The sequence below is a fragment of the Macaca mulatta genome, chromosome 5 (assembly GCF_049350105.2).
Source record: "Macaca mulatta isolate MMU2019108-1 chromosome 5, T2T-MMU8v2.0, whole genome shotgun sequence".
Taxonomy (NCBI): domain Eukaryota; kingdom Metazoa; phylum Chordata; class Mammalia; order Primates; family Cercopithecidae; genus Macaca; species Macaca mulatta.
In genome coordinates, this window is record NC_133410.1 from 108,270,189 (window position 1) to 108,292,549 (window position 22,361).

General features: G+C 40.7%; 2 protein-coding genes across 2 annotated transcripts in view; one reads left to right on the top strand and one right to left on the bottom strand.

The window, feature by feature from the left end:
• Positions 1–4,483: 4,483 nt before the first annotated feature.
• METAP1 (methionyl aminopeptidase 1) overlaps positions 4,484–22,361 on the top strand; it is a gene marked incomplete at its 3' end in the record, with an annotated part of 68,082 nt that continues 50,204 nt past the window's right edge. Inside the window, 1 exon segment of the mRNA NM_001261513.1 lies at positions 4,484–4,668. Coding sequence (NP_001248442.1) covers positions 4,555–4,668 — 114 coding nt within the window. The 5' untranslated portion in view covers positions 4,484–4,554.
• Positions 13,185–13,548, bottom strand: LOC696415 (ribosomal protein L37a; the record flags this gene model as incomplete). The annotated part of the gene is given in 1 exon segment (NM_001265725.2): positions 13,185–13,548. A coding segment is annotated over 1 exon segment (279 nt). The 3' UTR covers positions 13,185–13,247.

Here is a 22,361-nt window from a genome sequence, read left to right on the forward strand (position 1 = left end):
GCACTTTGGGAGGCCGAGGCGGGTGGATCACATGAGGTCAGGGGTTTGAGACCAGCCTGACCAACATGGAGAAACCCCATCTCTACTAAAAATACAAAATTAGCAGGGCGTGGTGGCGCATGCCTGTAATCCCAGCTACTTGGGAGGGAGGCTGAGGCAGGAGAATTGCTTGAACCCGGGTTGCAGTGAGCCACGACTGTGCCATTGCACTCCAGCCTGGGTAACAAGAGTGAAACTCTGTCTCAAAAAAAAAAAAAAAAAAAAAAAAAATTTACTTTTAGCAGAGATGAGGTCTCGCTATGTTGCCCAGGCTGGTCCCAAACACCTGAGCTCAAGTGTTCCTCCTGCTTTGGCCTCCCAAAGTGCTGAGATTGTAGGTGAGAGCCGCCATGCCCAGCCAAACACTTATTGAGCACCTATTATATATCAAGCATTGTGCTAGGGTTAAGGTTTGGAGATAGAGAGAAAAATAAATTAAATCTCTTGTTACAAGGAAGTCACAGTCTAGTAGGAGACACAGGTGAAAAATTAAAGGAAATGAAGTATAGTCGCTAAAAACATGGGATTTGTAGTCTGAGAAACCTGAGCTCAATTCTAGGCTCTGTTACCTATTGGCTATGTGACCTTGGGCTACAGAAATACAAATGGGATTACTACTGGTACCTTCCTTATAGGGTAGTTGTGAGGATTAAAAGTAAAAGCACTAGTATCTATACTTTTACATCTCACTAGTTATGTGTTGCTTAACCATGGGGATATGCTCTGAGAAATGCATTGTTAGGTGATTTTGTGGTTGTGTGAATATCATAAAGTGTCCTTACACAAACCTAGGTGGTATAGCCTACTACACGGCTGGCTCTATGGTGCACAGGCAGTCTATTGCTTTGAGGTTACAAACCTGTACAGCATGTTACTGTACTGAATACTGTAGGCAATTGTAACACAGTAGTATGTGTGTATCTAAACGTATCTCAACATACAAAGGTCCAGTAAAAATATGGTATAATAATCTTATGAGACCATTGTTGTTGTATATGTGGTCTGTCATTGACCCAAGTGTTAGAATGTCATACACATGTATGTATATGCCTAGGATATATTATGTCCTTAATAAATATTACCTAAAATTATTGTCAATTGTAGCAATAGCACTTTGTACTTGGTTTAGAGTTAGCACAGAGGAGGCACTGATTAAGTAGAGCTAAGGAGGTCAGCAAAAGTTTAATGGGTGAAGTGATGTCAGAGCTGGATCTTAAGGAAATAGTACTTTCACCAAGAGATCAAATGGGGAAAGGCAATCCAGACAGAGGAAACAACATGTATAAGAACATGGAAGAATGAAATAGCACTATGTGTTCAGGAAAACATGAGCATATTGCTCTTGCTAAATGGTCAAGACCTAGGCATGAAAAATAATGAGATGAGGCTAAGTGGAGGTATATAGAAAGAGCCTAGATTGGACTTGATCCTGCAGTTGAGCATCTAGGAAGAATTTTTAATTCTAATTTTTAATTTTTAGCACCATTTACTTGCTTTTGAGAGGAAGAATTTCTAAAACTTTATTTTATTTTAAAATAATTTCAAAGCTGTAGAAAAGTAGCAAATTGAAAAAATAAAGAACTCTGGTATACCCAGGTTCTCCAATTTTTAACGTTCTCTCACATTTGTCTTATCATTCATTTCTCTTTCTGACTCCCACTATGTGTAACTGTCAAAAATCAGGGAATTCATAAGCATACAATGCAACCTAATTTCCTTTATAGCAAAAACATCTTTCTTTTGATCCAAAAATCCAACCCATGATCATGTGTTGCATTTAGCTGTCACGTCTCTTCAGTCTCTTTGAATCTGGAAGAGTTCTTCAAATCTTTGTCTTTTGGGACATTGGCATTTTGAAGAGTATAGGTCAATTATATTGCAGAATGTGTTCAGCTTGGGTTTGTCTGATATTTCCTTGTGATTACAGTCATTTATGCATTTTTTTCAAGAACACTGCAAAAGATAATGCTGTATTCTCCTCAATGGTTCATATAGAGAGGGTACAATGTCTATTCGTCACATTATTGGTGATTTTCACTTTGATCACAATAGAGTATCTCCCAGGTCTCTCCACTTTAAAGTTACTATTTTTCCTTTTTAAATGATAAATGCTTTGTAGAGAGTTACACTGAGATATGTAAAAGTATGGCAAACTATATAAAGAGTAAAAGACAGTGAAAACTCTTAACGTGGCAATTCCACTTTTAAGACTATATCTGAAGGCCTCCTCACCTCACGCCTGCATGCAGGCTGCATGCCTGCTCATCCCAGCACTTTGGGAGGCCAAGGCGGGTGGATGGCTTGAGACCAGGAGTTCGAGACTACCCTGGGCAACATAGGGAGACCCTGTCGCTATTAAAAAAAAAATAAAGAATATATCCTAAGTAAATAAGGATGTATGTAAAGTTTTAGCTAAATGGATAGTCACTGAAACCTTGTTTATGATAGATAACAATTTAAAATAACCTATATATCTATTATTAGTGGATTTAGTCCAGTAAATTACCCATACAATAGAATATTATACAGACATTAAAATTATGTGGTAAAAGTATAATTGATGGCAATAACGAATGTGTGCAGTGTCTTATGCCAGTAATCTCAGCACTTTGGGAGGCGGGGTGACAGGATCACTTCAGCTTAAGAGTTCAAGACCAGCCTGGGCAACACAGTGAGACCCCCGTCTCTACAAAAAAGCGGAAAAATTAGCTGGGCAAGGTGGCGTGTACCTGTAGTCCTAGCTACTCCAGAGGCTGAGGCAGAAACATCACTTGAGCTCAGGATGTTGAGGATGCAGTTAGCTGTGAACACCACTGCACTCCAGCCTGGTTGACAGAATGAGATGCTATCTCAAAGAAAAACCAAACAACAAACAAAAAGTTCACATCATAGTAACTGAATAAATCAGGTAAGTAAATTACTTTACGTGGTGTGGTACAGTTTTTATTTAAAAAATATTTTATATATACATACATACTTATACCGATTTTTCTGTTTTCTTGTATACAAAAGTGTATGTACGTATGCATGTAAATATTTCTACTCCTTGATTTTATTACATCATTCGTACTGCTTATATTGCAAAACTAAGTTCTTTTTTTTTTTTTTTTGAGACATGGTCTTGCTCTGTCGTCTGGGCTGGAGTGCAGTGGCGGGATCATAGCTCACCATATCCTTGACTTCTCAGGTTCAACGGATCCTCCTGGCTCAGCCTCCTCAGTAGCTGGGACTACAGGTGCCTACCGCCACGCCCAGCTAATTTTTTAGTTTTTAGTTTTAGTTTTTGTAGAGACGGGGTTTTGTCATATTTCCACGCTGGTCTCGAACTCCTGGCCTCAAAGAATCCGCGGGCCTTGGTGCCCTGGATGCCCTGGCCTCTCAAAGTGCTGGGATTGATTACAGGCGTGAGCCACTGCTCCTAGCCAAAACAAAGTTCTTAAAAATAAAAGTAATATGAGCTTTTCTGGTGTATTAAGTACGGAGAAGCTAAAAAAATACAGTAAGATAACAAAGTTCACAGCCTTTTGTGATCAGTAAATGCTAGTTTTTCGCTCTTCCCTAGTGACAGGGAGGCACTCAAGCATGAGTTACAACACGGCAGACCTGGAATACAGATGAAAAGATTGAGGCAACAGGTTCGCAGCGGAAGGCCTCCGCAGCTTCTTTCGACTCTGACATTTCAGGATCAGCACAATTCTCCCCTATTTACCGCGGAAGCAATCAACTGGGATAATACAAACAATTATTATTTGTATTGAATACCTGATAGTTGTGTTACTATTACTAGCGCTATCGTTTTTGAAGGGGGGTTGGTGGTGTGGCAAAAAAAATTCGGGCAGGAGGGAGGGCAGATGTGAATTCCAGCCCAGCTTCTCGTTGACAGTTCTATTGCTCTCCTTTCTGCGAATGAGCGGTGGTCTTTAGGCCTCAGACCTGACAATGTCACTGAGAAATAGAACTTAACCCAGGGGACTGTTCTCCAAGGAGCGTCCGGGGGGAACCAACGCAGAGGAGCGCAGCGCCCTCTCCAGCCGCCTGCGGGTGTCGGGGATGATCAGGGCTCTTGGGTGTTTGTCAGTGAGGACAACTGCCTTATCTGACTGTAGGCACAGAGAGTGCGCCGCGAGAGGGCGGCTCCTCACAGCCAGGCGCCGGCAGGTCGCGCTCTGCGCTGGCCGACGCCCGAAGGCGCCGAATGGGAGGGGCCCTGCCGAGCTCCCTTACAGCCCCCACGTGCGCGCCGCTAGGAAGCTTGGGCACCCAGCCACCGCGAGCGGCGGGCGGGGGGCGGGGCGAAGGTGGCGGGGCGGGGCACCAGCTGCGCGCGCGGGGCGGGGGCGGGGCGCGCTGCGTGGTCCCGGTCGGCCCTGGGCTCCTCCCCCTTCCGCGCCCAGGCCGGCGGCAGGCCTTGCTCCTCCCCCGACTCGGTCTCTCTCCCCTCCCCTCCGCCCGGCCGTTCTTCCCTCCCGCCGCCGCCTCTTCCTCGGTGAGGCGCTCTTCCAGCGGGCAGGCAGCATGGCGGCCGTGGAGACGCGGGTGTGCGAGACAGACGGCTGCAGCAGTGAGGCCAAGCTCCAGTGTCCCACCTGCATCAAGCTGGGCATCCAGGGCTCGTACTTCTGCTCGCAGGTAGACGCCCGCTGCCCCGCGGATCTGCCGCCACCGCGGGACTCCTCTTCGCCTCTCCCTTGCTGGCTCCTCCCGCTCTTGCGGCGAGTCGGGACGCGCTCCTCCTCCTCCCCCCGGCCGCGTTTCCTCCTCCCCCCACCCGCGTCGCCACCGCCCCCTCCTGCCTCCTGGGGTCCCCGGGTCCTCGGGAGCCGCGCGGGGCTCACGCGGGGGCGGGGGCCGCCGCCCGCCGCGGCCATGTGGGCTGGGGCGGAAGCTGGCTCGTGTGGGGTCGCGCGGCCGCGCTAGACCTCCGCGTTCTGGGGCTGGTTCCTTGCGCTGGGGCTGGGGCCGCCAGGTGTGCGGGCTGCCGGGGGCAGGTAGCGGCGCCGTGAAACAGGGCAGCCCGAGCGTCGCGAGCCTCCACAGCCGCGGCACCGGCGGGGCTCGGGTCTGGGCGCTGGAGGCTGCCGGGCCGTCCGTCGGATCCCTGCGGGGTGGGGGGTGGAAGCGACCCGCCGGTCTCTGAGAGATGGGTGGCCGGAGGACGGTCGGAGTAGCAGAGAGGAGGAACAGAGGGGAGAAACGCTAGGTAGGTCCAGCCCCACTTCTTTGTGCTTTACTACCGTGCGTTGACACTTAAGCAACTTTGGGGGTGGGGAATGGAGAGGTCTGTGTAATTCGTTCTTTTCCCTCGGTATATAAAATTATTAATTTACAAAGCTGTAAGCTAACGGGATGAGTCACCTGTGACTGAATTTCCCAGAGTGAAAAGGACAGTTCCATTGAGGGTTAGGCGTGAAGGCTGTAATGTGTTTTAGTAAGTTTTGTGCAGTAGAGCAAACCCAGCGTTGAATGGGGTCCTGACTGAAGCGCGTGCTCGTGTTTCTGTTTACTGAAGAGTGACTAGTGTTGCTGCTGCATTTCGAGACCCAGGGTGAGGGCTGGGCGGCAATAGTATGGCTCTTACTTACAGTCCAGGTTTACTGAAGAGAGGCACATGAATATTGAAATATTAAATTGGTAGTGTCCTGTGGGGAGGAGAGCAGGAATAAAGAGAAGGCCTGATTGGGGCCCTGCTCTTGCCAATTACTGTGCGATCTTGAATTAGTAAAGTTACTTAATCTTTCTGAGTTCCAGTGTTACCCTGTACAGAGGGGATGATTATAGCTTTCTTAGTAAGTTTCACAAGCTTCTTCTGAAACCCAAATTATCCAAGGAACGTGAAATGCTGTTATAATGTAAGACCTTTTATTTTTTCAAGGATTATAGTACAATTTAACTCTGCCATAAATAAAAATATGAATAAGAGTGAAGGCAGACATATGAACACAGTACAAATAATAAAAGTATTTTCCAACATAAAACATATAAAAACGTAAAGATATAAATAAATACAATTTTTATGTCACAATACTTGTAGATAAGCCATTGCAAGAGGTCTTACCTGTGTTATATAGTCTTGTTTTTAGATAGGATATGATCCTTGACCTTGTTAGCATCATTTGGAAAAACTTGCACGTGGAGGAGTGTTGCTTGATCTAAAAATAGCATTACTCAACAATCTAAAGGATCTGTGCTAGGTTTAACATGTTGAGCATTACTCATGTTAAACCTAGTACAGGTCCTTTAGATTCTTTAAAATTTCCAAATTCTATCCTTTTGTGGCCTGTGTGGGACCTGAACTTAAGAAACAGTGTTTGCTTTTGACATTTGTGTACCATCTGAGTAGAATAACTTTAAAAGTAGGTGGCATTTTGAGTTAATATCTCTGACCCTCTTCTGTTAAGATTTTAAAAAGGTAGCATGAAACACACATTCATGAAACAGGTGGAAAGAAGGTTGAATCATTGGGGTTTGTGGGAAAATGCTAGACACATTTGCGAAAACAAAACATTCAGGGTTTATTCCGTGTATTAGGATTTGAGGTGTTTACATGTTGGATTCTGCAGGTATATTTCTGGTATCGCTGTTAGACATGCACTCAAATATTCCCAGAGTGGCTGTCCCAACTGTCTCTTTTTCTTCTTTTCTCTTACCACCTCCTCGGGTCAACTTTTAAAATTTTCCGCCAAATCAGTTGTCGTAGTCTCTTAATTTATTTCTCTACTGTAATTCCTCCCCTTGCAAACAGACACCCACAAAAAACCCTATCTCAAACAAAACCTTTTGTACAGAAGTTGTTTTTCCCGCAGTCTGATTATGCATATCCCTCATTGCTTTCAGGATTCCAGCCCCACATTCAGGGCCCCTCTTCTGAGTCTCTTGCTCTAGCCAAAAGCTGTGTTTATATTCTTTCCTTTCCAAAATGTCACCTGTCTTCTGAAATCACAGCTGTTTCCTCAATCCCATCTTGAGAACTTGATCAAGTCACTGTAACTTATCCTAAGCCACTTTATACATCTGTGATGAAATATGGGCTTGGCCAGGCATGGTGGCTCACGCCTGTAATCTCAGCGCTTTGGGACGCCTAGGTGGGTGGATCACCTGAGGTCAGGAGTTTGACACCAGCCCGGGCAACATGTCAAAACCGTGTCTCTACAAAAAATACAAAAATTAGCCGGACGTGGTGGCACACGCCTGTAGTCCCAGCTACTCAGGAGGCTGAGACACAAGAATCACTTGAACCTCGGTGCTGGAGGTTGCAGTGAGCCGAGATTGCACCACTGCACGGCACTCTATCCTGGGCAACAGAGCAAGACTCCGTCTCAAGAAGAAAAAAACACAAAAAACCAAAAAGTAGAAATTAGGGATTTTCCTTAACACTCCTCTGATCACTAGGATGATCTTTCTTCTTTCTACTGCTCTGGTCCCTGGCCTGGCTGTCTGGCCAGCTTGTCTTTGGGAACAAACAGAACAAAACTGCGAGAGGCCTTTCTGATGCACCATTAACAGAAGTAAGGCATTCCCAGTTACTCTGTCACACCACCTTGTTTATTCCTCTGTGACCTTTTGTACAATCTATGATTACTTCACTTGTTAGAAAAATGAGGATATCTTTTTTTTGGTTTTTTTTTTTTTTTGAGACGGAGTCTCCCTCTGTCGCCCAGGCTGGAGTGCAGTGGTGTGATCTCGGCTCACTGCAACCTCTGCCTCCCGGGTTCAAGTGATTCTCCTGTCTCAGCCTCCCGAGTAGCTGAGATTACAGGTGCGCACCACCACGCCTGGCTAATTTTTTTGTGTTTTTAGTAGAGATGGGGTTTCACCGTGTTAGCTAGGATGGTCTCTAACTCTTGACTTTGTGATCCACCTGCCTTTTTTTGTGTTTTTAGTAGAGATGGGGTTTCACCGTGTTAGCTAGGATGGTCTCTAACTCTTGACTTTGTGATCCACCTGCCTCGGCCTCCCGAAGTGCTGGGATTACAGGCATGAGCCACCGCACCCAGCCTAGGATGTTTAATTTTAAGGAAAGCTTTCGTTCTTTAGAGGAGTACAACCAGTTTTACTTGAAAATTGAGTTTTCCAAGAGTTCTTGATGTTTGATTGTATTTATTGATAGCAGTGTTCCTTCCTATTTAATAGTTCGTGTATGTCTTTTTCATTTGTGTGTAAGAATTTTTTGAGGATAGAGGGTGTGTTTTACTTATTTTTGTATTTTCCAAAGTGCCTTGCCCACAGTAGACCTCCCTCATTTCCTTAAATGAAAGAAAGGAGATCAGTGGGCTTGCAATGGAAAACAAAGAAATTCTGTATTTACATTATCCTTTGTAAACACTGAATAGTATGCTATATTGTGGATATACTGTCATTATTTGCTTATGGTTGAATTTAGTAACTTTTCAGTTTTTTAGCTGATATTTAACTTTGTGAATAGCATAGGGCAGTTGCTGTCTTCTCTGGTTAGAGGATCAGCTGGAAGGGACCTGAGTGATATGTAACTATTTGTATTTATAACACATAAAAGGTAGTAAGCATAGTGTAAGTGGAAGGAGACCTGGATTTTGCTCCCATGTGCTTGGATAAGTCCCTCCTATGCCTAATGAAGCATCCTCTTCAATGGAGTTGAGTGGAAGGTGACTTAAGAGAGCATCCAGAGTGCCTAGTAGAGCATATAGTAAATTTCGGCCTTATTATGCATATAACCTCATATGTAATGTTTTAAAATCAGTACCAAGGAGGGCTTAAAAATCTTTGAGGAGAAATGTTACTTGTTTGTGAACATTTTTGACAAATCCAATAATAGGTTCTTTCAAAGAAGTGGCAGGTAACATGATTAACTGAATCCAAGTCTCTCTCTCTCTCTCTCTTTTTTTTTTTTTTGAAATAACAAGACAGTTATTCTTCTCTCTTTTTTTTTTTTTTGAGTTGGGGTCTTCCTCTGTCAACCCAGGTTGAAGTGCAGTGGCGCAATCTTGGCTCACTGCAGCCTTCACCTCCCAGGCTCAAGTGATCCTCCCACCTCAACTTCCCAGGTAGCTGGGAACACCAGTTTGAGCCACCACACCTGGCTAGTTTTTTGTGTTTTTGGTAGAGATGGGGTTTCACCATGTTGCCCAGGCTGGGCTTGAATTCCTGAGTTCCACTTTGCCTCGGCCTCCCGAAGTGCTGGGATTACAGGCATGAGCCACTGCACCCAGCTGGAATAAAGTCTTGTTGAGCATCTTGTAGGTTGGAGTTAGAAGGTAGGGAAGAAATTGCCCTTATAACATGCAGTATCTTTGAAATGCAACCCTGCGCTCTGAAACTTTCTCCTTCAGTAACAACATTCCCACCAGTGCAGTGTTTCTGGAATTCATCTTCATTAAAGGAGATATTATCATGTTCTGCTTTTTTATTTATAGGGATTTTCTTTAAATTCCTCATATCACCTTAGACCACCCTTAAACACTGCTGTAAGTTAGCTGAGTTTAGGTACAAATGTCATAGCTTCTTATAAGCGAAAAGACAGGAGGGAGGTAAAGAGAAATTACGAGTCTTTTTAAAACAAAAATAATTCATGAATTATTTATTGTAGAAAAATAGAAAATATATGTGAAGGTAATCAGTTACCCAGAGATGATTTCTATGAAATTTTGGTGTGTATTCTTAAGAACATATTTGCATATTTATTCATGTGCACATAGTTGTGTATGTTTTTACAAAAATGGCAACCATAATACATATAATGTCAGATAATTTTCTCATCCTTATGTCTTAACCAGTGTTTTGGTAGTGTCATGTCGTGGCTACATTTACATGATTCCTTCTAAAGACTGTTATGGGTGTACTGTCATTTATTTATTGACTTATAGTTGAATTTAATTTCTTTTCCATTTTTTAGCTGCTGTTTACTCTTCAATCAATGTTCCTCGAAAATTAAAATCATCTTGACTTAAGAACATATAATAATGGTACATGATTTGGTGCATGAACCCAGAATTGAACCATCCTAAACTAATTCTGTATCCTTGTCCAGAACGGTGGTTCTCACAGTGTAGTTAGTGGATTATTGTTGGTTTGAGGGCCTTCTGGTCATCTATGAAGTTTTGGCATGAAATATACCTATATTACAGTAGAATCTGTAAAACAACAGCAAAAAACAGGCATCGTTTGGCTGATAGGCAATCAAAAGTTATACAAGTCTTTTGTTACCTTTTTGGAAATTGAAGTACTATAGGAAATGTGATCTTACATTGCTCATTTGGTTTGTGGGTGGAAATCAAGTTTTAGTCATGTTTTTTAAGGTGAATCTTTTTCATGTTTAGCATAGCTGCAAAATTTTAGTTAAGTTTTAGTAAATTTGGTAGGGGTGACAGACATAAGTGCATAGCTAAGCTCATTCCAGCTCTAGATATTCGGAAGAAAAGCAGTGGCATGGTAACTGCTTCTGTAATTGTCTTTGGTATTACTGCAATAGCAAACCCTTTTAGATAGATATTAAATAGGCAGAAATACTTTATAAAGCAACCATTGAGCTTCATTCTGTATTAAATGTTTAATGTAATGGAATATAAATGTAATTACAACCCTTTCTGCTTGATCCTGAACTTCGCCTGACCTCACAGTTTTAACATGAAGCATTCTTTTATTCATGCTTGGGCAGGTAGTGCTCCCAGCTCAACAATTATAAGTGTTTTACTTTGATTTCCTTGATTGGTATCAGTCTTGTCTCTGGCTTTGAATAAAGAGCAATTCAAAACACTCTGTAAACCAGGCCTGCCTTTCTTACTGTGTGTGTGTGTGTGTGTGTGTGTGTGTGTGTGTGTGTGTGTCACCTTATGGATGAAACTAGGATAGGGACCCCGTGGAATTTCTTATGCTTTATAAGTTCTCTCCTGTTTTTATCTCCAGTAACCTGACTTATTGCAAGGCTTAGTAAAGATTTCTTCCTGATATACCAGAGCTGTGCCATGTCTGTTGGAAAGCATTTCTAAAAACCCTGTTAAGGCCAGGCGTGGTGGCTTATTCCTGTAATCCCAGCACTTTGGGAGGCTGAGGCGGGCAGATCTCTTGCTACGAAATCAGCCTGGTCAACATGGTGAAACCCCGTCTCTACTAAAAATACAAAAATTAGCTGGGTGGTGATGATGCAAGCCTGTAATCCCAGCTACTACTCAGGAGGCTGAGGCACAAGAATCTCTTGAACCCGAGAGGTGGAGGTTGCAGTGAACTGAGATTGTGCCACTGCCCTCCAGCCTGGGCAACAGAATGAGACTCTGTCTCAAAAAAAACCAAAAAAACAAAAAAAAAACCAAGAAAAACCCCTGTTAATTGGGGTCTGCTATCTGCTAATGTGACATTTATCTGGGTCACAGGCTCAAGCCTTTAAGGAGTGGTTAGGATATAAAGGATAAGTGAAATTATAACTTTAGCAATTTCCCTTGCAACAGAGACTTCTCCGTGTTTTGAATGTGTGTTTAATGATTCTGCTGTGATTTAAGTGCAAAACGCAAACCAATCTTTGCATCACATTCTGAAGGTTAACCCTGTCTTATCCAGCAAGTTACAGGCTTAATCATTCAATAAAATAGGTAAATGTAAGTTCCGTTAGGTTTTAGAAATTTCATAGCTTTTTTTTGTCTTCTGAGTGGGGATTTATGTTATTACTGATTATTTCACTAACTGGTAATAGGGATGGGATTGACTGTTCGAATACTGATAGCTTCTTTACTAAACAAATGATAGAGAAAAATGTAAATGTTGTTATATGAATAATTTAATACTGCTTTTGAATTAAAATTTTAAGGACTATAAAGTCAGGATCTATAGATGTTTGTTTTCTAAATTGTTTTTGATACTGAGTAGAATAAAATATGAGTAAATGTTTGGGAAAAACTCAAACTTTTTTCCCGCTGTTCTCATACCACAACAGTCATCAACACAGAAGGCTTCTGTAACCCAAACGTATGGGGGTTTCTCCTTACCACCAAGCGAGCAATCATTTCTGCAGTGGACACCAACTGGGTGTCTTTTAGTTCATTTCCTACCCTGTTTGACTGGATATAATGTCAGATCCCACAGTTTGAGGGCTTAGTCCTCAAAATTGCCCCTTTCTCACCCTGTTCAGATACCAGTCACGAGTTTCGGTTTCTGGAACTTAAAACTTGACTGGCCTCAAGTTGGGGTTCCCATGGCCCCCGCTTTGGGTTTGGTTAATTTGCTAGAGCAGCTCACAGAACTCAGGAAAATACTTATTTTACTAGTTTATTATAAAGGATATTGCAGAGGATACAGATGAAGAGATGTATAGGGTGAGGTATTGGGGAAGGGATGCCAAGCTTCCACGAGTTCAGTGTTCAGCTAGCTATTTGGAAGCTCTCTGAACCCAGTCCTCTTGGGTTTTTATGGAAGCTTCATTCCTTCATGGTATGGGGTGGAACCCTCTCTGGAATGAGAGTCTTATGACCCACATCAGAAAGGTGGGGGGTTGGGGTTAGAGACCTGCCTTCAGGTAGCGTGAAAGGAAGAGAGGAGAAGGCTGGAGAGAGTCTGTTTCCTGAGGCCTAAAGCACCCAATGTTATAACGAGACTGCAACAAGGCTAGGGGAGTTATTAGCCAAGGAACTGTGGACGTATACACATACACACACACACAGTAACACAGCAAATCACGGGATCTAAAGAAGCATGATAGAGTAAATGCCTATATACCTACCATCTAACTTACTAAAAAGAACATTACCAGGAAAACGAGTGAAAACAGAAGGCTCCTTTGTCTTTGTCCCTCATCCAAGAGGTATTCCATATCCTGAATTTTTTTGTGAACAAAATGATTACATGTATTCTTCTACAACATGCCTTTTTGTGTCATTATGTTCCTGAGATTTATCCATGTTTCATTGTAGCTCTGGTTTGTTCATTTTCACTGTTTTCACTGCTATGTGATATTCCAATCAATTAATGTATCATAACTTTTTCATTCTTCTGTCAGTGGAAATTTGGGTTGTTACAGGTTTTTCTATTATAAATAGCGCTGCTCTAGACATTCTTGTGCCTGATTCTTGGTGCCTATTTGCAAGAATTTCTCTTGGGTATGCCCCTTAGGAGAAAATTTTTTGGGTCGTAGGATATATGTTTAGCTTTACTTTGATGATACCAGATTGTTTTTTTTTTTTTTTTTTTTTTACATAAATTAACCCATTTATTATAGGCCAGTGATGTCTCAAAGAGTAGAAGAGCGTCTACTGGTCTTTCAACTCCTTCAGTCTTCTGATGGCGGACTTTACCGTGACAGCGGAAGTGGTATTGTATGTCCAGGCACCGCCGGCCACTGTCTTCATGCAGGAACCACAGTGCCAGATCCCCACAGCTCGTCTCTTCATCTTGGTTTTGCCACAGAAGGAGCAAGTGTACTTGGCGTGCTGGCTGATTTCAATTTTCTTCACCATTTTCCGGAGGGAGGCCCCATAGCGCGTCCCGTATTTACCGACGATCCCGACTTTCTTGGTACGTTTGGCCATGTCGTCGCGAACTAGGTCCGAGCCCAGAGAGCCAGATTGTTTTCCAAAGTGGTTGTACTTCAAAATAAATAAATGGGACATAATTAAAGTAAAAAGCTTCTGCACAGCAAATAATAATATAATCATCACAGTAAACAGCCTGTAGGGAAAAAATATTTGCAAACTATGCATCTGACAAAAGACTAATACCCAGAATCTACAAGGAACTCAAACAAATCAGCAAGAAAAAAAATCAAATAATCTATCAAAAAGTGGGTAAATGACCTGAATAGAATTTTCTCAAAAGAAGATATGGCCAACAAACATATAAAAAAATGCTCAATATCACTAATCATCAGGGAAATGCAAATTAAAACAGCAATGAGATACCACCTTACTCCATCTAGAGTGGCCATTACTAAAAAGTCAAAGAACAATAGATGTTGGCATGGATGTGATGAAAAGGGAATACTTAAACACTGCTGGTGGGAATGTAAATTAGTACAACCACTATAGAAACCACTGGGTATCTATCCAAAGGAAGAGAAGTCATTATATAAAAAGACACCTGTATATGTATGTTTATCGCAGCACAGTTCACAATTGCAAAGATATGGAACCAACCTAAGTGTCAGCTGATGAGTGGGTAAAGAAAATCTGATATATATACATCATGGAATACTATCCAGCCATTAAAAAAAAAATGAAATGATGTCTTTTGCAGCAATTTGGAAGGAACCAGAGGCCATTATTCTAAGTGAAGTAACTCAGGAATGGAAAACCAAGTACCATGTGGTCTCACTTATAAGTAGGAGCTAAGCTGTGGGTACTCAAAGACGTTCAGAGTGTTATAATGGACTTTGGAGACTCAGAAAAGGGGAGGGCGGGCTGGGGGTGAGGGATAAGAAACTTTGTATTTAATACAATGTACATACTCGGATGACTGCACTAAAGTCTCAGACTTTAGCATTAAACAAAAGACAAAAGTGGTTGTACTTACAGAGCGTTTGCGTTGTTTCATATGCTAGCTAGGACTTGTCGTTAACAGACTTTATTTTTGCTAGTCCGGAGTTGTGTATTACTCATGAACAGCAGTGTTCACTGGGCTATTTGCATCAGTACACTTGCAAAAATTTAAAAGAGTTTAACTGTCTTCAAGGGGCTTATGTTATTCTTATATAGACAGGAAGTACTGGAAAAAAGGTAACAGTGAAGTGCTAGTGAAAGTTATAGACAAGGAACTGTGTTTTCCTTGAATTTTTTAATAATTTTACTGAGTTTGTCTAGCTTTTTATTGTGAAAAAATTCAAACAAATGGAAAAGTTTAAAGAAGAATATAGTATAATTGCAGTATACTCATCACCTAAGTTAACATATTGCTGTATTTGTTTTATTTATGTGTGCTTGTGTGTGTATTGGGTGTGTGTGTATATGTGTATTTGTTGAAACATTTTGGAAATAAGACACATAAAACATGACACTGAATCTGTTAAATATTCAACAAGCATTTTCTAATGACAAGGGCATTCTTAACTATAATACCATTATTATACCTAAGAAGATTAATAGGAATTCTCTGATTTCATCTAATAGGCCAATCTTACTTAAATTTCTCAATTATCTCCCAAATGTCATCCATAAAAGCTTTTTTGTTTGTTTTGCTTTTTTGGTTGTAGAATCAGGAACCTATCAAAGCACAAATGCAGCATTTGGCTGTCATGTCTCTTAATTTAGAATAGTCCTCATCTTTTCATGATACTAACTTTTTGAAGAGGCTAGTCAATTGTCTTGTAGAATATTACACATTTTTGATTAACTAATTGTTTCCTCAGAGTGTCTTTAAGTTGTTCTTTTGTCCCCTGTGGTTTCTGTAAGCCAGAAACCCGACTGCTTTGTTAGATTTGTGAAACACTTTTTGTTTTTTTAGACAGGTTCTAAAAAAAAAAAAAACCTGCCCAGGCTGCAGTGCAGTGGTGCGATCAGGGCTCACTACAGCCTCCGGGGCTCAAGTGATGCTCCTGCTTTGGCCTCCAGAGTAGCTGGGACCACAGGCATGCCACCATGCCTGGCTAATTTTTGTACTTTTTGTAGATATGGAGATCTCCCTATGTTTCCCGGGCTGCTGTCAAACCCTGGGCTCAAGTGATCTGCCTGCCTCGGCCTCCCAAAGTACTGGGATTACGGGTGTGAGCCACTGCGCCTGACTGTGAAATGCTGTTGACAGGACTCACAGGTGATGTTACCCACTTCACATTTCATCACATCAGGAGGCACAGAGTGGCTGGTGGTTCTGTTCCTAGCAGAGCACCATTGATTGCACAGGTGCTTCTTTTTAACCTCACAATTGGCATTTAATCTGTGGGATCATATTCTGGTACTTGGAGAATATGCATTTTCTTAACAATCTTTCTCTGAGTAGTTTTAGCATCGCGATGATCGTTACCTGATAATTATTTCAGTGGAGGTTGCACATGGTGATTTTCTCCCTAATTCTGTCATTTAATAGCTGATTTTTTTTTTTTTTTTCCTGTAAGGAAGAGTTTTCTCTCATCAAATGATGAATGAACTATGTTCCACCATTCCTACCAAGAATATAGAAATGGTTGTGTACTGGGCACTTCCCAGTAGTTGCAAATGTTTGTTGTTTTCAATTAAGACCTTTGTATTGTTTTCTTTTTCATGTTCAAATTGTCTCAAATTTGATTAGTGTTATCACCTTTAAAGTTGCTTCTATATCCTTTTGAGTCTCCTCCATTACTCTCTTGATTGCTTCCTAGCTCTCTGGCATATGATAAAACACATTCCCTTATAGTTTCCCAACCCCAGATCTGCAGTCAGTCTTGTTTCTAAGCAGCCCTGGTTTCTGGGAGGAATGTTTTTAGAAATCTAGATCTGAGTGCTAGGTATGCTTTCTCCTGTAATGTCCTCGCCTTTAGAAGTGGTAGTGACATCTTCAAGGAACATTGCTGATGTGGAGGACACAGATAAAACAGCTAAAGAACAGTTTTTAAAAGCAGTGCACTAAGTAGCTGAACGATGGACTAGGTAAAGACAGGCTCTGAAAGGCCTCATGAAGGAATTAAGAACTGAATTTTGACAAATAAAATAGGTGAAAATCAAATAGATGAGTAGGTAAATAAAACGGTGTATATTAAGGTGAAGGAGAGGACATTCTCTGCAGGGAAATGATGTGTTTATGGAAGTAGGAGGAAGCTGAGGCATGTAGGTAGTAGCAAGTAGATTAGCAGCTTTAAGGAAGAGTCCAAGAAATATAAGGAAATGAAATGATTGTTAGTAGGGATAGAGGCCTTGCTGTTCAGTTGAATATTTTTTTCCAAAATGTAAATATTTCCTTTTAAATATTTTATTATAAAAAGGAGTACATAATCTTTGCAGAAATTTAAAACAGAGGTGTGTTAAGTGAAAACTATCATAATTCTAGCATCCTAAAACCAAAGCATTATTTGGTTTCTTTCCAGACTTTTACATATGTATTATATACAGGTTAAGAACATGGATGCTGTCTTAAGAGGGCCTGCATTCAAAACCTGTACTTGCCGTTAATTACCTCTGTGTTTTTTGGACATGTTAATCTGTTCCTCAGCTCTCTTATCTGTAAAATGAGATATCTGTGATAAATGTGATGGTGTTGTGAGGATTAATTCTCTGCCTAATCAGTGCTTGTTATATAGTAAAATCTCAAATGTTAGCTGTTGTTTTTTTCTTTCAAAATAAAATAGAATATTTGCTCTGCATTATATACACCTATACGGTTTTGTAATTTACCATTTTTTACATATCTTTTAAAAATTTGTTACAAAAAACACGTTTAACTTTACTGTCTTAAATATTTTTATGTGTGTAGTTCAGTAGTGCTAAGCATATTTACATTGTGAAACAGAGCTCTAGAACATTTTCATTTTGCAGAACTGAACTCCATACCCCTGAAACAGCAACTCTTGTTTTTCCTGTTTCCCAAACTCCTGGTAACTACTATTCTACTTTTTGTAATAATTTGACTACTTTAGATACCTCTTATAAGTTGAATTATACAATATTTGTTCTTTAGTGACTGGCTGATTTCACTTAATGCCCTCAGAGTTCCTTCATGTTGTAGCCTGTAACAGGGTTTCCTTTGTAAGGCTGCATAGTATTTCATTTTATGTGTACCGCATGTTGTATTTATCCATTCTTCTCTTGTTGGACATTTGGGTTGTCTGTACCTGTTCGTTATTGTAAATAGTGCTTATGAACATGAGAGTGCAAATATCTCCTTGAGATCATGCTTTCAGTTCTTTTAAACATATACTCAGAAGTGGGATTGCTGGATCACACGATTATTTGTTTTAGTTTTTTGAGGAGCAATCATTCTGTTTTCTGTAGTAGTTGGATTGTTTTACAATTCCAACACAATGTGCAAGGGTTCTGATTTCTCCACATCCCCACCAACATTTGTTCTTTTCTGTTTTGCTTTTTTCATAGTAATCATCCTAATGGGTATGAGCTGATATTTCATAGGGGTTTTGATTTGCATTTTTCTGATGATTAGTGATGTTGAGCACCTTTCGTATGCCTATTGGCTAGTATATATCATTTTTGGAGAAATGTCTGTTTAAGTCCTTTGCCCATTTTTAAAATTGGTTTAATTCATTTTTTGATGTTACATTGAAGGAGTTTTAAAATATAACCTAGATATCAACCCATTACCAGATATATTATTTGCAAATCTTTTCTCCTATTCCATCGGTTGCCTTTTACTCTGTTGATTGTGTCCTTTGATGAACAAAAGTGTTTAAGTTTGAGTAATCTCATCTGTCTGTTTTTACTTTAATTGCCTGTGCTTTTGGTGTCATATCCAAACAGTCATTGCCTAGTCCATTGTCATAAAGTATTTCCCCATTTCCCTTACGTTTTCATCTAGGAGTTTTATAGTTTTGGGTCTCATGTTCAGGTCTTTACTCCATTTTTAGTTAATTTTTATATATGGTTAAGACAAGGGCACAACTTTATTCTTTGGCACTTGGATCCAGTTTTCCCAACAGTGTTTATTGAAGAGACTATTCTTTGTCTATTGGCACCCTTGTCAAAAATCATCTGAGGCCAGGTGTGGTGCCTCACACCTGTAATCCCTGCACTTTGGGAGGCTGAAGCTGGAGGATTGCTTGAGCCCAGGAATTCAAGACCAGTTTGGGCAAGATGATGAAATCCTGTCTCTACAAAGAATACAAAAATTAGCCAGGCGTGTTGGCATGTGCCTGTAGTGCCAACTACTTGGGAGGCTGAGGCAGGAGGACCCCTTGAGCCCTAAGAGTTTGGGGCAGCAGTGAGCTATGATTGTGCCACTGCACTCCAGCTTAGGTGACGAGGTGAGACCCCATCTCTAAAAAACAAACAAACAAAAAACCCCAAAAAACACATATGACCAAATACACAAGAATTAATTTCTGGATTCTGTTCCATTTGTCTGTGTATCTGTTTTTATGCCAGTATTACACCGTTTTCATTACTACAGCTCTGTAGTGTGTTTGATATCAGGAAGTGTGAGTCTTCCAAATTTGCTCTTTTTCTGAATTGTTTTGGCTATTTGGGTCCCTTGAGATTTCATATGAATTTTAGAATTTTTTTCAGTTTCTGCAAAATATACCTTTGGGATTTTGGTAAGGATTGCATTGAATCCGTAAACTGCTTTGGGTAACATTGACATCTTAACCGTATCAAGTTTTCAGATCCATGAACATGGGATGTCTATTTGTGTTGTCTTTACTTTCTTTTGGCGATGTACTGTAGTTTGCAGTGTACAAGTCTTTTAACCTCCTTAGTTTAGGTTTATTTCTAGGTATTTTATTTTTAATGCTATTGTAAATGGAATTGTTCCTTAATTTATCTTAAAATTATTCATTGTTAGTGTATAGAATTGCAACTGATTTTTGTGTGTTGATTATCCTGCAACTTTATTAGCTCTAACAGTTTTTTTTTTTTAAGGAAATCTTTAAGGTTTTCTACATGTATAAGATCATGTCATCTGTGAACAGAGATAATTTTACTACTCCCTTTTTAATTCGGATGCCTTTTATTTCTTTTTCTTGGCTAATTCCTCTGGCTAGGACTTCCAATACAATGTTGAGTAGAAGTGATGAGAGCTGGCATCTTTATCTTGTTCCTGGACTTAGATGAAAAGCTTTCAGTCTTTCACCATTGAGTTTGATGTTAGTTATGGGCATCTTGTATATGAGCTTTGTTATGTTGAGGTAGTTTTGTGTATTCCTAGTTTGTTGAGTGTCTTTATTTTGAAGGAGTATCAGATCTTGTCAGATGGTTTTTCTGAATCAATTGAGATGATTATGTGATTTTTATCCCTCATTCTGTTAATGTGATGTATTAAATTGATTTTTGTTTTCGAACATTCTTGCATTCCCGGAATAAATTCCACTTGGTCATGGGGTATAGTCCTTTCAGTGTGCTGTTGAATTCATTTGTTACTGTTGTTCAAGATTTTGCATCAATATTTATAAGGGATACTGGTCTTTAATCTGTATCTGGCTTTGGTATAAGGGTAATGCTGGTTTCAAAGAATGAACTTGGGCTAGGTGTGGTAGCTGACGCCTGTAATCCCAGCACTTTGGGAGGCTGAGACAGGTGGATCACCTGAGGTTGGGAGTTCGAGACCAGCCTGACCAACATGGAGAAACTCTGTCTCTACTAAAAATACAAAATTAGCCAGGCGTGGTGGCACATGCCTGTAATCCCAGCTACTCGGGAGGCTGAGGCAGAACTGCTTGAACCCAGGAGGCGGAGGTTGCGTTGAGCAGAGATCGCTCCGTTGCACTCTAGTCTGGGCAACAAGAGTGAAACTCCATCTCAAAAAAAAAAAAAAAAAAAAAAAAAAAAAAGAATGAGCTTGCAAGTTTTCTCTCCTCCTTTTTAGTTATTGAGTCTTATCTCTTTTTTTCTTCGGTAATCTAGCTAAGGGCTGGCCACTTTTTTTCTTTTCATTGTTTTTGTTTTTTTGGGTACAGATGGGGTCTTGTTATGTTGTCCAGGCAGGTCTTGCATTCCTGGCCTCAGGCAATCCTTCCACCTCAGTCTTCCTTATTGCCTATTAGTTTCTAATATTTATTATTCTGTTAGCCTTAGGTTTTATCTTTTTTTCTTTTTCTAGTTCTTGAGGTAAAAGTTGGGTTGTTAATGTGAATTTTTTTTTTTTTTTTTTTTTTTTTTTAAAGACAGAGTCTTGCTCTGTCACCCAGGCTGGAGTGCAGTGGCACGATCTTGGCTTACTGCAACCTTTGCCTCCTGGATTCAAGCAATTCTTCTGCCTCAGCCTCTTGAGTAGCTGGGCTTACAGGCGTCTGCCCCCACGCCCGACTAATTTTTGTATTTTTCGTAGAGACAGGGTTTCACCATGTTGGCCAGGCTAGTCTCGAACTCCTGACCTCAGGTGATCCGCCCTGCCTTGGCCTCCCAAGTGCTGGGATTACAGGCATGAGTCACCACACCTGGCTGAGGTGTTTCTTTTTTAGTGTATGTGTTTACAGCTGTAGACTTTCGTTTGGCGACATCTTTGGCTGTATCCCGTAAGTTTTTTTTTTTTTTTTTTTAAGGATTTAAAGAAGTTTATTCTGAACCAAGTAAGAGTGACCAAGGCCTGTGACACAGCCCCAAGAGTTCTTGAAAACGTGTACCCAAGGTGGTTGGGTTACAGCTTGATTTTATACATTTTAGGGGGACAGAAGTTACAGGCAGACATTAATCAGTACATGCAAGGTGTGCACGAGTTTGGTCCGCAAAGGTGGGACAACTTGAAGTGGGGGCTTCCAGGTCATAGGTGGGTTCAGAATGATTTTCTGATTAGCAGTTGGTTGAAAGAGGCAAGTTATTATCTAGGGGCCTGGAATTAATAGAAAGGAGTGTCTGGATTAACATAAGGGATTGTGAAGACCAAGGTTCTTACTATGCATTCCATAAGGTTTGGTATGCAAAACTTATGGGATATGTTTTTGTTTTTATTTGTGTAGAAGTTCCCTTGCGACTTTTTCTTTGACCCATTGGATTGAGAGTATGTTTCATTTCCACATATTTGTGGATTTTTCACTTTTCTAACTTACCTATTTTTTTTTTAAACCTAAGACATTGTAGACTTCTTTGCATGTGTAAGATTAATTTCATTACTTCTTTCTTTTATAAAAATATTTTTATTTTCTATAAATACATTTGGAAGAAATTATTTCTTCCCAACTGAGTCCACCCCATTAACTGTCAATTTTTTCTACATAAAAAAGATGCTAATACGACCCTCACCTGTGACTGCTAAACAGAAAAAGATTACCTGGACTAGGCATTATTCCCCTAGTTGGAAATAAAGGCTGTTGGGCACGGGAGTTTGATCTTGTAAAGAAATCAATGCTGACAAAGGATCTCAGCAAGGCTAGTTTACTTTCTGCAGAAAGGGTGCACTCGCCAGCAGTCCAGCCATGAGAGCATACTGGACAAAGGAGACGGGAACATTTATAACCTTTACATCCTGATGCAATCCCCGATGGCTGTGCCCCATTCCCATCGGCTGGGATGGGACCTCACACTCTAAACTTAACTCGGTTGGCTAATAATTTAAAACTTTCCTAAATAGGAAGAAGGGAAAGAGGACAAAGAAAAGAGGAAGTTAGTGATGAGAAGTCAGAGGAGTTCCCAAATAAGGAATGGCATGTATCCTGATCTGGGACTCATTTAGCCTTGTGTCAACCTTCCGGAACAAGTTGGGGCAGCCTTGGAATATACACATACAAACATTTAACTGGAGAATGATAAATCCTTTATGGATTTAAGAAACTTTGGAGAACTTCTCCATTCCTTACAATT